Source organism: Hermetia illucens, chromosome 4 (assembly GCF_905115235.1).
Source record: "Hermetia illucens chromosome 4, iHerIll2.2.curated.20191125, whole genome shotgun sequence".
Lineage (NCBI taxonomy): Eukaryota > Metazoa > Arthropoda > Insecta > Diptera > Stratiomyidae > Hermetia > Hermetia illucens.
In genome coordinates this window covers 65,421,539-65,434,932 of record NC_051852.1, presented here as the reverse complement: position 1 = coordinate 65,434,932, position 13,394 = coordinate 65,421,539, and the positions used below count along the sequence as shown (strand labels likewise).

The 13,394-nt window shown below is 40.4% G+C and overlaps 1 protein-coding gene across 4 annotated transcripts in view; it reads left to right on the top strand.

The window, feature by feature from the left end:
• The first annotated feature begins 557 nt into the window (after positions 1-557).
• The window catches only part of LOC119655665 (oxysterol-binding protein 1), a 370,343-nt gene continuing 357,506 nt past the window's right edge, over positions 558-13,394 (top strand). For 2 of the 4 annotated variants that reach the window (XM_038061654.1, XM_038061652.1), the window contains exon 1: positions 560-1,338. In XM_038061654.1, the coding sequence (XP_037917582.1) occupies positions 1,202-1,338 (137 nt within the window). In that variant the 5' untranslated portion in view covers positions 560-1,201. Of the gene's footprint in view, positions 1,339-13,394 lie in introns of all 4 variants that reach the window. The other 2 variants (XM_038061651.1, XM_038061653.1) reach the window with 2 other exon arrangements.

Here is a 13,394-nt window from a genome sequence, read left to right as displayed (position 1 = left end):
AAAGCTCTGCTCCCCCTGCCCGTTGTTTTCCCATAGATCCAACCGAATTAGCTTATGAGCTGTTCACGGTTCAGTGTACTTCTCGTTACAATATCTGCCCAATTAAAAATAATAATAGTTTATTATTATAATTTAAAAAATTACTCTTTGCAGTAACATAAAATTTAATAGGGGCGATCATACAGTTTGGCGGAAATCCTATTATTGTTAACAACGCTATATTAGGCCAAATTTGCCCTTTCGCGTTAAATTACTACTACCGTCGAGATAAAATGTCAACACCACATCGAACTGAATTTCGGATATATTTAACGTATATATATATATATTATGAGCTATATATAACTGAAACCATCGTATAGCCAAATATTGTTTCATAAAAAATCGATAAAATCATTCATATCTGAAGCGTGCAGCTTCTGTTAATGGTTACTGGTCTGTTTCAGATTCTACTGTATCAAAATGTGATTTTAGGCAGGCTGGTTCATACGAGTTGTTCTGAATGTGTGTCAGTCGTTCCCCGTCAGAGAGATTACGACAATAACTTCGTAAGGGTTGACGTTCCACACATTTTGTTTTTGTAGGAACGTTCGTCGTCATTGCTTTCCTATTCCGATTTGCACCGCCTCAATTTTCATTGAAGTTTTGAGTTTTGATCAACTTTGACGGATTTTCGTTATATTTTTGGGCCACAACGCGACAAAATTATTACTTGTTTGTATAGCCTATCGAAACCGAAAAATTCGTCTTCGCGAATGTATTCATCAGATGAAATATTAAAGAAATGCGTTTTATGAACTACGTGGCTCAACTGTAATGTAAATGTAGGTTTATATCAATAATAAACGATTGGTATCTTCAAACGATTTTGTGGCAAACCATAGCGCCAAGTTCCGTTTTGTGAAAAGACCTTCAAAAAAGTGAAGTGAAAATTCTTGTGCTTGCCTAGGATAATTGATTTTTCTGGTTCAATTTGATAAGTGTTTCTTTCTTTGGTTAAAACGAAGCTTATGGAACATCAAGAATACGAGAAATATCATTGAATGTCTGTTCTTGTGAATCATTTTAACATTGTTAAGATTGGTAAAGCCAGTAGATTCCCACAATTGTGTAATTTCCAATAATACCGGGAGGCGACAATTTCTTCTCAGTCGCCGGAAGTTTGAAAAACTGGAGCAGGTAGAAAAATCGTTCGTATAGAATGGGTGAAACGGCCAAAACGCTCCCTTCCCAGGTCGAGCCTGAGATGAAGGGCTGGCTTTTAAAGTGGACGAACTATCTAAAAGGATACCAGAGGAGGTGGTTTGTCCTCTCCAATGGGGTACTTTCTTATTACAGGTAAATATCCCCGTGTATTTGAAAGCTTATTTCCATATCAGTGCGAATATTTGCATGTTTGGCTTTTTCTCATTAGCAGAAAACTTGCTCGGGAAATTATAAAAGTTCAGTGCAAGAACCTTATTTTATGCACATTCTCCTGCGGTGGCTTACAAATATTGTATAATGACTTTAATTTATAGCGTACCTAACATTATAGATATATTGAGGAAACTTTATAATTTGCCGAAATCGGACAATTTCTTTCTTGTCAATTTTCATCTAACAGAATTTATTTAATGTTTCATGCAAATTTGGAGGTAATGATAACGATGTATTAAAAAATCCGATCTTGGAAATAAGCTATAAATTACGCTACAGAAGTAGTAAAAATCTATGGAGAGACATTAGTTTATCGGCGATTGGGATAGAAATTTGAATTAATCCAGCTGTTCTTCAAGGTGTCCTCAATGCTTTTTAAAGTGGTAACCACTATCCTGCATCGAATGTAAAAATCAGAAGGAGGGATGAACATTCATTCATTTTGGGAGAGAAAGAGTGCAAACCGATGGAAAATACATTGTTAGTTGTTAGTATCCATAAAACAAACTAAGTGCGACCCGATTGCGAAAAATCTCGTTATTTACCTAAATAACAAAAGTTACTGGTTAAACCACTTCTGAAATTAAAAATGATCTTCAGTAATGATGCGAGTAAATTATCTTCAATTATCTTATAAAATTCGAACTGATAATCGATGCTGTATTTTGGCAAACTACTTCAGTTTGCTCCAAGATTTCCGGAGAGATCTTGGTCCAACAGCCGGTATTCGCTTTAGGCCTGCCTCAATAAGGAACTCCAAGTATTCCTGTTTTACGCTGAAGTCCATCAATTTGCTATCTTTACTAACTGCCTACGATCCTGGCCTATGCAATTGCTATATATATATATAAGGTGTACTGCGCAGTCTGCTGATTCAGATTTTACTGTCGGGATATCATTTGTAGATTTGTTCGTTGTGTAGACTACGGAATCCACCGTCCTTCTGTAGAGGGTTGACTGTTTTTGGTATGATTTTCCTGTGTTTTCCTTGCTGAAAGCCCAACTCCCCGAGGAATACATTAGGACTGACAAGACCCTTGTCTTACACAAGACGATCCTTGACTGTCAATTTTGGTGCACTTCGCCATCGAAACTGCTATCGGTTGCAGTTTTCGACTATAGGTAAGAGAAATTTTGAACGATTTTCGAGTTATTTGTCCCCTCTCTTTATTACTTCAAATTAACCCCTATGTAATACCCAGTCGTTATAACGTTCAATATGCAGGTGTAGATTACTTCGACAAAAAGGCTTGGTGGCTGGGAAATGTATATTGTCGACCTCTTTTTTTCGCGGGAATAAGAAACCCATGAGATACAACTGTTTACTCAAAGCTACCTGCTGACAGGTACGATGCATTCTGCATACTTTCTCACGTATTTGTTGACATTGGTGTATCGTCCTTATCCGTGTGATGGCGTTTGGTTGCAAGCCCGTGGTTTCATATGGTGTGGTCTGACAATCAATTTTCTAGCCAAGTATCAAGTGTATAATGCCGAAAAAACTGTTATATAAATCATTGACGCAGTAACTGAAGAAAACGTTGTGACGAGTTCATTCATGCAACCTACTTTTCTTTCTCTCAGGCTTCAGGTTTCATACCTTGAAGGTTTTGTTGCTTTTTTATGTAAGAATATTTGGCGACACGATAATTCCACTTATGCAGTGAGTGTCAGCTTATATGATGCAAACGAAAAATCAAAATTCAAACTAACTTTATTGGAAAATTATATAAGATATCCAAAAGGTAAGTACGCCTTTAAAAAGGGCGTGAATTTTTCTTAATGTATACCATGATTTTTTTATTGCTTTTCATATTTTGTTTTCTTACTAAAATAAAAAAATCAATTGTTTCAGGTTGAGCAGCTTATTTGATAAACTATAATATTCACTAAAGGCTTTTGAAATTTTTAATTATTTTTAAATTTGGTATGATAAACCCTGTGAGATATAACAGGTTAGCTCCCTTTGCATAGAATCAATAATTTTTTTTTCTTTTCGGATTTGTTCTCCTAGTGTTTTTGCAATTTTTTTTTTTAAACTTAGGATACTGAGAATCTCGGGTTTTTTGGGGAATGCATTTACGCACACCGCGTTGGACTCCCGATTCGGTACGTCTTCGGACTACCAACACCTCCCCATCGTCTAACCTGGAACCGTTTGTCACATTACTTCGAGCTAGTCCCCAAATTCTCCCGCCTTGCGGAGCCTTGAAATCAGGGAATTCCTTTTACCAACGGGAGGGGAGAGGAGGTGTTTAAATAGAGCTGCTGACGAACCCCATCCCACCGTCCGTAAGAAAAAAAAGTGTGATGGGCGTCGTCCATAACTCCATTGCAAAACACACAATCTGGAGATCGCGCCTTTCCAATCTTGTGCAGGCAAAACTGAAAATCTCCATGCCCACTTAAAAATTGGGTAAGGAAGTAGTCAGTTTAACCACGCTTCCGATTCAGCCACGCGCCTAAGTTGCCGATGAACCGCGCAGTCCATCTACCTCTAGTTTCATTTTGCCACGAGAGCTGGCACTCGTCTAAAGTGCGTTCCCGTTCTTCGCGAGCAACCACCTCCCTTGGCTCATGTTCCTTGCGCTTGTATATGGCCTGACGCTCCTTAGCAAGAAGGGCAACGGGGATCACTCCCGCGATCACCATCACGGCCGGTTCAGAGACAGTGCGGTACGCAGACGCCACCGGCAAAGCTCTCCGTCTCTGTACTTGCGCGAGGCATTTACGATATACCTCCTCGTCCTCCTTGTATGGGCACCAGCCCATACATCTGCGCCGTAGAGCAGGATAGACTGCGTTGAACTCATCAGGAGACGTCACCTGCTAGAAGTAGGACCCTCAATGTTTGCCATTAGCCTACCTAACGCTGAAACTCCAGCTGCAGCCTTGTTCGCTGTTGCTTTGGTTTGCTCAGAAAAGCTCATCTTTGAGTCAAGAGTCAACCCGAGGTACTTTACCGCTGATTTTGACTCGATGATCGACTCGCCGAACGATATGGGACGCAGGGTCGGAATTCTCTTTTTAGTCAGGATGACTACTTCGGTTTTTTCCAGTGCAAGGTTGAAACCATGAGTAGTCATCCATCCGCTCACCCGTCGCATCAATATGCCGAGTCTGCTTTGCGCCTGTTCGACAGTGCGTCCAGCAACAAGCGCTGCGATATTATCTGCATAGCCGACCAGGCGCGACTCTTTTGGCATGTCGAGTTTAAGTAGACGGTCATAGGTAGCGTTCCAGAGGTCCGCCCCTAGGATGGATCCCTGTGCTACCCCTGACGTGACCTCCATCCACCTTTGACCCTCTAGTGTGTCATAAAGCAGGGAGCAGTTCCTCAGATAGTCTCTCAATCTCGGGTTTACGGACATTGTTTTAACCATTACCGATACATTCTGAACGACATTAAGTCCAGGTTCCATGACGGGCAGGCAGCTCCGTATCAGTCAAGTCTACACTCCCCTGATTTTTGTTTAGCGTCATTGTTTTGATAAAACCGATAGATGAAGGACTTAATTTGTATTCTTTTTACCTTTAGAATAGCTAGATACATATTTTGGTCTATGTTCGTATCGATGGACACTACATTTCCAATCTCCGATGCTGCAATTGAAGCCCAAACTATGACATGATTGACATCGTGTTTTACTTTCAAATTGAACTGTATCTTTGCCGTACAAGTGATCTTCCATTCAAATATGTTGAATTTTGATTAATCAGCAAATATAATGGTCTCCAAAAAATTCAAAGACTTTGTTTTTTTTTTGCTTATTTGAACCTTATACATCTATAAACGGTTTCTTAAGTGGTACTTGAAAATCATATACATGTAAAACACAATGAATCGTTGGTGCACTGCAGACTTTGCCAAGAGAATTGTGCACCTCCACAGCCACTTCTTGACCCAATGACCTAGGATTTTCATTAATTTTTCCTTGTCCTGTTCTCATAATTTATTTTAGTTTAAATTTTTGTTTTGCGTGTTTTGCCCTTCTCCTTCATTCTATCTTCTTTTAGAAACGGCTTGATGGTGTGTTGAACTGATTTCTTCCACTTTTGAAGTTGTAAAGAACTAATTCACGTAGCTCAGTAGTAGTGCCTTGGTCCATATTTTTAATTAGCACGTCTTACGATTACATTAAATTTGAAAAAATTTCGAAGACTAACCCATATGCGTTTTGTTTCCGTTAGAAGGTCCCTGGACCAAATAAGCTGCTCAGTGTTAACTGTTTTTTATTTTTAATTGATAATAAAACAAAATTTGAACATCAATTTCAATTTTGCCGCATCTATCCATGCTTTCTAAAAGAATCTAAATATAATACAATTATTTTTTTCCTGAAATGGAATATATTATTTATTAGTATATACGAATTCGGGCACAAAATCGGGGATATTAGATATTAGTTCCTATTCTGGACTATAAATATTAAATTTAATATTTGGATCTTATAATTGCTACCCGATTACTTAATTAGAGATCGTGAACACATTAATGTTGCCCGGTGTCACCCTTGCCACCTCTGTCAGCAGCTTCGATTGTACGCTGTCTGTGTCGTGATTCAATCCGGTTCGTTCACCTGCTTACACATTTCTTGTCCTATGTAGCACTTCTCACAATCTGGATATGTCACTTAATAAATCCCATTGGATTCATGTTTTAATTTGCGGTCCTCAGGGGATCCCAGCCTGCTTTTGAACTGGTAAATCCTCCTCGGTGGAAACCATATCGATGTTTACCCCTTTCAACTTTTTTATCACTTTGGACGAAGCCACAGTGTATGAGACTCTTATTCTTCTTTCCTCTTCCAAGTTATTAACAAGGGATGTCATTGTCCTTATTTCTTGCCGTTTCAACTTCTTCTACATGAGTCTTTCAATAATCATTTGTTGGAAACCGTTCTTGACTCCAGTGTCAAAAAAGGATGACATCCTTCTCTTTCCTAAATCTTGCAGCGCTGAGGGGCACGGTGAACAATCGGTGGATCATGGCATGGAATGGGACCATTTTTGAGGTTTTGTTTACAAAACAAGACCTTATTAAAATCGGTTCAATGTCCGTCTGTTTGTCTGTCACACACACTTTTCTCAGAAACGGCTATACCGATTGACACGAAAGTTGGTGAGAAGGTGGGAACTGTGAACGCCCAGTCATGCAGTGAGTGACATCCCACTACGTTGACATTTAAGGGGGGGGGGGTCAAATGAAAGGTCCCGATTAGTACTTGTCGATGCTGGGCTTAGTTTTGAGATTTGTTAGAAAGGCGGGGAGTGGAAGGGGTTGAAATTGATGATTTCTTTATCGGACCCATTCTCAGAAACTGCCCAACCAACAAATTTTAAAAAAAATCATGAAGCTGCCTCCATATGGTGTCCATGCCTCAAAATACTCTCCATATCGATATCTGTTCAAATTAAGTTAATAATATATTACAATATTTTTGGGAAAATTGAGTAAAACCCCCCTAAAGTTTTACCCTGACTTATAAAAGCTGGTAGTATTATAAAATATAATATGAAGCATGTTATCCCCAAGTTTGATCAAAATCATACTATTAGTAACAAAGTTACAGTAGCTCAAAGTTGTCTTTATCGTGTAAATTTACAACGCGGAGTACTAAATCTGTCATGCTAAATGTATATACATAACGGGCTACGTACAAATGGGATAGTTCTACACCCAATTATACTCGCAAAAGAAGCAAACAAGACATTTCATACCTGAAGCGCCTAGCTTGCGGTTTCCCGATTTGTATATGAATAGGAGTGGTTCGAATTATCTGGTATCGTTCGCTGTGCGTGTGTAGGCTTCCTTTATATGTCAAAAGAGGCTCCCCCTCCCCTCTTCTTGAAAGCTGGTCTATGTAGCGCTCCGATATTTTCACCACTCTTGAGGATAGTAATATTACTTTCGATGGTTGTAGGAATTAACGTTTTGGCAGGGAAGGTAGCTTTATTCCAACGTACTCTCTTACATTCTAAATCGCCCATATATACTTAACAGTTTCTTTTTAAAATTATGCATTACCTAATTTTTTCAAACATCAGACATACTGTTGTTAAATGGGGCCAGCTGCTGACCCCTGTAAACACCCACCTTGAGTTGTTGACATGTTGAAAGTCGCCTATGGCAGTCCAGTGTGAGAATGGTTATCAGCAACAATGCCAGCACGTTGAAATCATAGTGGTGATGCTCTACCGGTGAATTTATTGACTCAATCTTGATGGGTAGCTGAATATCGGTTCGCCTATTAGAGATATCGGTGGAGAATGTGATAGGAATGCATTCGTTCGAACTTTTGAAAAGGATGAAAGGATGCATTCGTTCGCGGTTTTGAAAATGCTTCTACCACTTTCCTCGATTCGGTAATTGTCGATTGTATGTAGATCGCATTCGTTTGAATTGCGCAGAAATCTCTCGTATTAATTACCCCCCATGTCCGTCAATGCCATCTCGTGCCTTTTCCCACCACATACAATAGCAACCGCAGTAGGTTCATTGGCAATATACAGTCAACGCTTAACGCATGGCGCCAACAAGGCCGGATCGAGATCGAAATACCTGGTCAGATTGAAGTTAACGGCAATATAAAAAATTTCGGATAGCGGCATCAAATATCGCTCTGTCACTGTCACTTGAGGAATGGGTGTTATGTGCAGCAGCTCATACCGGTATTTGTCGATTACATAAAAATATCCAAAAACTCGAATCTGGTCTTCCTTCTTTCGCAATGACAATCGCTCTTGCGGAACTCGCAGATAAAACGCGCCTAGCTTGGCACCTACATTGGCCATTGTGGGCCATCACCCCGTACATGCAAAGCAAATGCGATTCGGCTGTACCTTGTGGCTAATTCGTCATAGTAGTTCACGGCCATCAAACTTGTGAATAATATCCTTGTATTTAAAAATAAGGTGATTTAGCAGCGCATCACAATGTGTTATCGTGACTAATTTTGATGTACCCTCGTACATCGCACGTCGTTAATTTAGGACCTGCATGATGTCTCGTCGGTCATCCCGTTTTCCACGCACCGAGAAATCCACCTCAATCCTCAGTTTACCTCGAACTATTCGGGCTTGGCCTAACTTTTCTACATGGTATCCCGCGTGAGGCCTCAACATTTTGTAGTTCTCGGTGGAAATGTTCTGAGAGAGTGCTATGCCGAATGTGAAAAACAGAATTGTTAGGTTCAGCCCATTGCATGAAGCGAAACATGGTTTCTTGGGTCGTTGCACGAGAGTAGAAGTTGAGAAATTCACGCTTCGTTTTATTGTTATCGGTTCTGCTATCGGTTGTTTCTGCTCTGCTCGCTTCGATCTTTTCGATATTGGTTCTTTCCTCTCTGATCTCTTCGATCTTTCCGCTAGAAGGAATATATTTGCCTCGGTGGTTATGAACACAAATTTACGATCCCAATCTGTTTTTATTGCGCACCGTGATATTGCACAGCTACCGCACGAATTTTACCATTGCTTCCAGGGTGAACTTCGCGAATTCATGTTAACGGCTATTTTGCAACCTTTCTTGAATTTCTTGGACCATTTTACCCTAGTTTGTAAGTGGCGAAAATATTCTTGGGACCACCTATTCTAGAAAGTTTGATGAAGTGTAAAATTCTCGCTGCGACCTATCGACCTCTGGTAATAATATAGGTTATCACGGTGTCAATGCTTCGAGGTCTTCAGGATTATTCGATAAGGGAATCAGTGGTCCTGAGTTTAAGCAAACCTCAACCTGACATAGGACTGTAGTAAATTCCTCGAACGTCTCACACAAGTAAGGCAACGATGAATCTCATTCCGTATAAGTCGCCGATCGTTTAGGATTCAATACCGCATTCGTAAATGATTACGGACTGTCTTCCATGCAGCGTGTTTTTGCGTGCTTCTCGGATTATTAAACCAGTAAAATGATGTTCTCGCGCATCACAATAACCATGTAACTCGATTATGTTCGCCTTGTGAGTACTGAACCCATCGAGGTATCCGAATCGATTCCACTGTCGGTAACACGGTTTCCAAGCGTTTCCATTGATTCAACAAGTCCTTCGATGGAATGCCATCCCAGCCGATTCCAGTCTCCCATATTTTTAAAGTTTTGTCTGAAACAAAACCTTATTAGAATCGAGTCGGTGTTTATCTGTCCGTCTGTATGTCACACCTGATTTATTCGGAAACGGCTAGACCGATTGTCATGAAAATTGGTGAGAGTATGTAATCTAGTGTTCCTTTTACATGCAGTAAGTGGCGCCATTTTGTGTTAAGTTTAAGAGGGGCTCCCCATACATGTGAATGGAGGGTGCAAATTTTTTTTCAACAGAATGTAGTCATGTGGGGTATCAAATGGACGGTCGTAATTAATACTTTTCGAAACTGGTTCAATATTTGATATTGGGTGAATTATAAGGGAATGAGGGCTCAAAATATGACCACCAGAAAGTGTAACAGGTCTCGTTCCAACCGAAAAATCTGAAAAAAATCACAGTGATGCATCTCTACGAAATCTAGGCCTCAAAATATATCCGGTTCCGATATCTGCACAAATAAAGTTAATAATAGTATATTTCCACATTTTAGAAATTTACCGGCACTCCCTTATGTTCATCCCAGAAGTACAAAATTTGGCATGCGTGTAATGAAGAACATGATGCACAATTTTTTTGAAGAAAATCCAACTATTATTAACAAAGTTATAGGGGGTAAAACTGTACCACTTTTTGTGGATTTCGTGCACTCTACAACCTGCATGACGTCATCATCACATATAAATTCGTCAATACTACAACGAAAATAGTTCTTGTGAATGGGGTCGCGAAGAATTATTTTGTTTTAGTTTTTTAGTCATGTAAATGAATATTAATTACTCCAACCAGACATGTGTGTATGTAGGTATATAGTATATGCGTGCTAATGGACTTTGCGGGTAGTGCCTAATTCAGATAGATATAAGAAGTAAATCGGAAATATGTGTACAGTATTCGGAAATAGGGGGTGAAACTTTACCATTTTGCGTATTTCGTGCATGACGTCATCATCCCATATCAATTCGTCAGTACCACAACGAAGTGAGTTCATACAAATGAGGTTGGAAAGAATTATTTTGTTTTAGTTTTTTAGTCATTTGTATATGAATATCAATTACTTCAAACAGACATGTATGTATGCAGATATATAATATATGCGTGCTTAAGAAGTTCGCGGGTAGTGTCTAATTGAGATAGATATATTTGTACATTAAACCAGCCGTATTTAATATACGTACTATATATGTACATATGTATGCTTTTGTGCACGAAGTAAATCGGAAATATGGGTACGATCAATTTATATACGTGCATATAAAGGCACAGTACTCGGAAATAGGCAGTTTGTTTGTTTAGGGTGAGCGTAATATCTATGGCTGTAATATGTACGTATGTCTCGTACTTTGGATAAATATGAAGGAATATGTTGGATTTGTAGCTATATACGGATAGAAAAATATGCGTTGAAGTTTCTTACATAAGCTGAACACAAAACATTTATACTCCGCCGGTCTTTAACAGTTTCATCATCTGATCTACCAAATCGCTTGCTTTATCCATCGACTCGTCTCCAGATAGAAGATTTCTACGTAAAAACCTTTTTGTAATCTTGCCAGAGCGATGGGGAACTCATGTCCTTCGTCCTTGGTTGAATTAGCTTCCTAACCGCCAGGAACTTCGCTGAAGTTTCTGGAACGGCCATATTCGTGCTTGGTGTGTATAGCACCTGTTGGAAGCAGCAATATCTGGACTAGACCGTCTTGCAGCGTAGGGCGAGTATGCAATAAATCGTTCAAACTTGAACCGCTCGTAGAGGCTGCTTACGCGTCATAAACTGGTCGAATTTTGGTCGTCGTGCTCTCCGTTTTGATTACAAGGTGATGGGGGAGATAATATACATCCCTGATTTTTCCGATAAATGGGGTTACTTGTTCCATGGGGCCGATATCTATGTATTTCTTGCATTGCTTTGTGATATCTTATTCGCAAATCATCATTCGCTTCCAGTTGTCTTTCCCGATTTTTAAGTCGTATCAATACCCTGTTTCTTGAGTTTCCTTGCGGCACTAACTTTGAATCATCCTTGAATGGCAATGTGACCTCATACCTCCCATCCGATTCGCGCTGGACTGTGCTCTCATAAATTAAACCGCATTCGTTCGCGGCCGGCACCTCGTGTGGAGCGGTCTCCGAATCGTAGCACAGAATGGTATTCAGGCGTGGATATGTTGGATACTAACGTCGTGGCTTCCGTTGACTGGATAGGAACCTTGCTTGAAAGTAGCCAGCCTAATTTTGTTTTCTGGGCCATCAATGGATTTCCCGTCTTTGTTCGTTTGTTTTCTGGACCATCAATGGATTTTCCGTCTTTGTTCGTTTGTTTTCTGGGCCATCAATGGATTTCCCTTCTCTATTCGTGGTTGAAAATTTCTTCAAATACTTCGGCTCCCAATACCAAATTTATACCTGTTTTGACATTATAGTTTGGGTCAGCTAGCTGCAGGCTTCTTGTCCATCCCATTCCGGTCTTAGCCAGCTTCTCATTTGGCAAATATGTCGTTGATGATTGTAGTACAATAGCCTCAATCGTTATCTTGAATTTCGACAGAATACTGATCTCGACTGCTTTCCGAATCGTCGCCGTTTGGACGCCATCGATCCCTGATATCGCCGCCAATACATTCCTTTTCTTTCCGCCTAATTTGTTTGCCGCATCCAAGGCGATGAACGATGTTTGGGATCCAGGGTCAACCAGTGCCCTTAGAACTAAAGACTTGCCCGTTTGCCCGTTTGAGCAGTTGCTAGTGGTACGGATGTCATGCCTGTTTTTCCCATCGACTGGCAGGCTGAATTCGCACTTACTGCTTTTTTAAGGTGTAGCATGGTATGATGTTCCTTGTTGCAGTCCAAACACCGCACTTTACTTTCGCACTTTGGTGTGTAACTGTGTGATAGAGAATTCCGCTGCACTTTGGACTGTCTTACGAAGTCGTTTACTTCCTCAAGCGCCAGTTTCCTGAATTCATCACAAGAAAACATCAGATGTCTTCCATGGTCATATATGCAGTCATCTTTCGTTTGTGCCGCAAAAGCTTTTTTCTTCGGAGGCTGGGCTGAAAAATGCTGGTCTTGGATAGACATAGGTATAACTTGCACACAGGAGGCAGATCTTTGCTACCTTCGATGTATTCTTCAAAACACGAAGGGTGTCGCTATCGAACTTCAGCATTATTATTCGAATTATCATGGGGTTCCAGTGGGAGATCGTGTACTCCAGGTTGCTCAAACCAGCCAAGCAGTTCCGTATCGTGTTGTACATCTCTATTACGTCGTTGGCAGATTTGTAGCCAAGCTTTTCAAGTCGTGGATTGTGTCTCAGGTCGCTTGACATTTATCCGAAAATCGCCCCTCCAGTATCTGAAGTGCCGATTCGTAGTTGCCAGTGCATAACTGCAGCTGCGCTACGGCTTCCTTCGCTTCCCCTTTCAGATACTCCAGTAAGTATTGCATCTTTTGGATGCTACCAATCGATGGATTATTGCCTATCACGGATTTAAACAGCTCTATATCCTCTCTATATCTCTATCCTTGCTGATGCCAGAGAAGCTGGGAAGTGGTCAGGGAGAATGTGTTGGGGACATTCCCCCGCGAATGTTTGATGAGATCCCTTCACTGATCCTCCATTTTCGGCGTTCCCTCGCGGATCCATAGCGAAAGTATCTCCTTCGTTCTCTGATGCTGATTTACGTGCCTGGGCTTGGTCATTTTCAATCATGTTCTTAATTGCCCCAAACTTTGCCTCCATGTCCTCTTGTAAATCGAAGTACATTTCTATCTGCTTTAAGCAAACCAAGTAGTTTGCGATGATTAACTCGGAAAATGGTCTTTAAGGCTTGTAATTTCTCCAGTTTCCCAACCAGGTACTCCTCAGAACTCCGCGATGCTCCA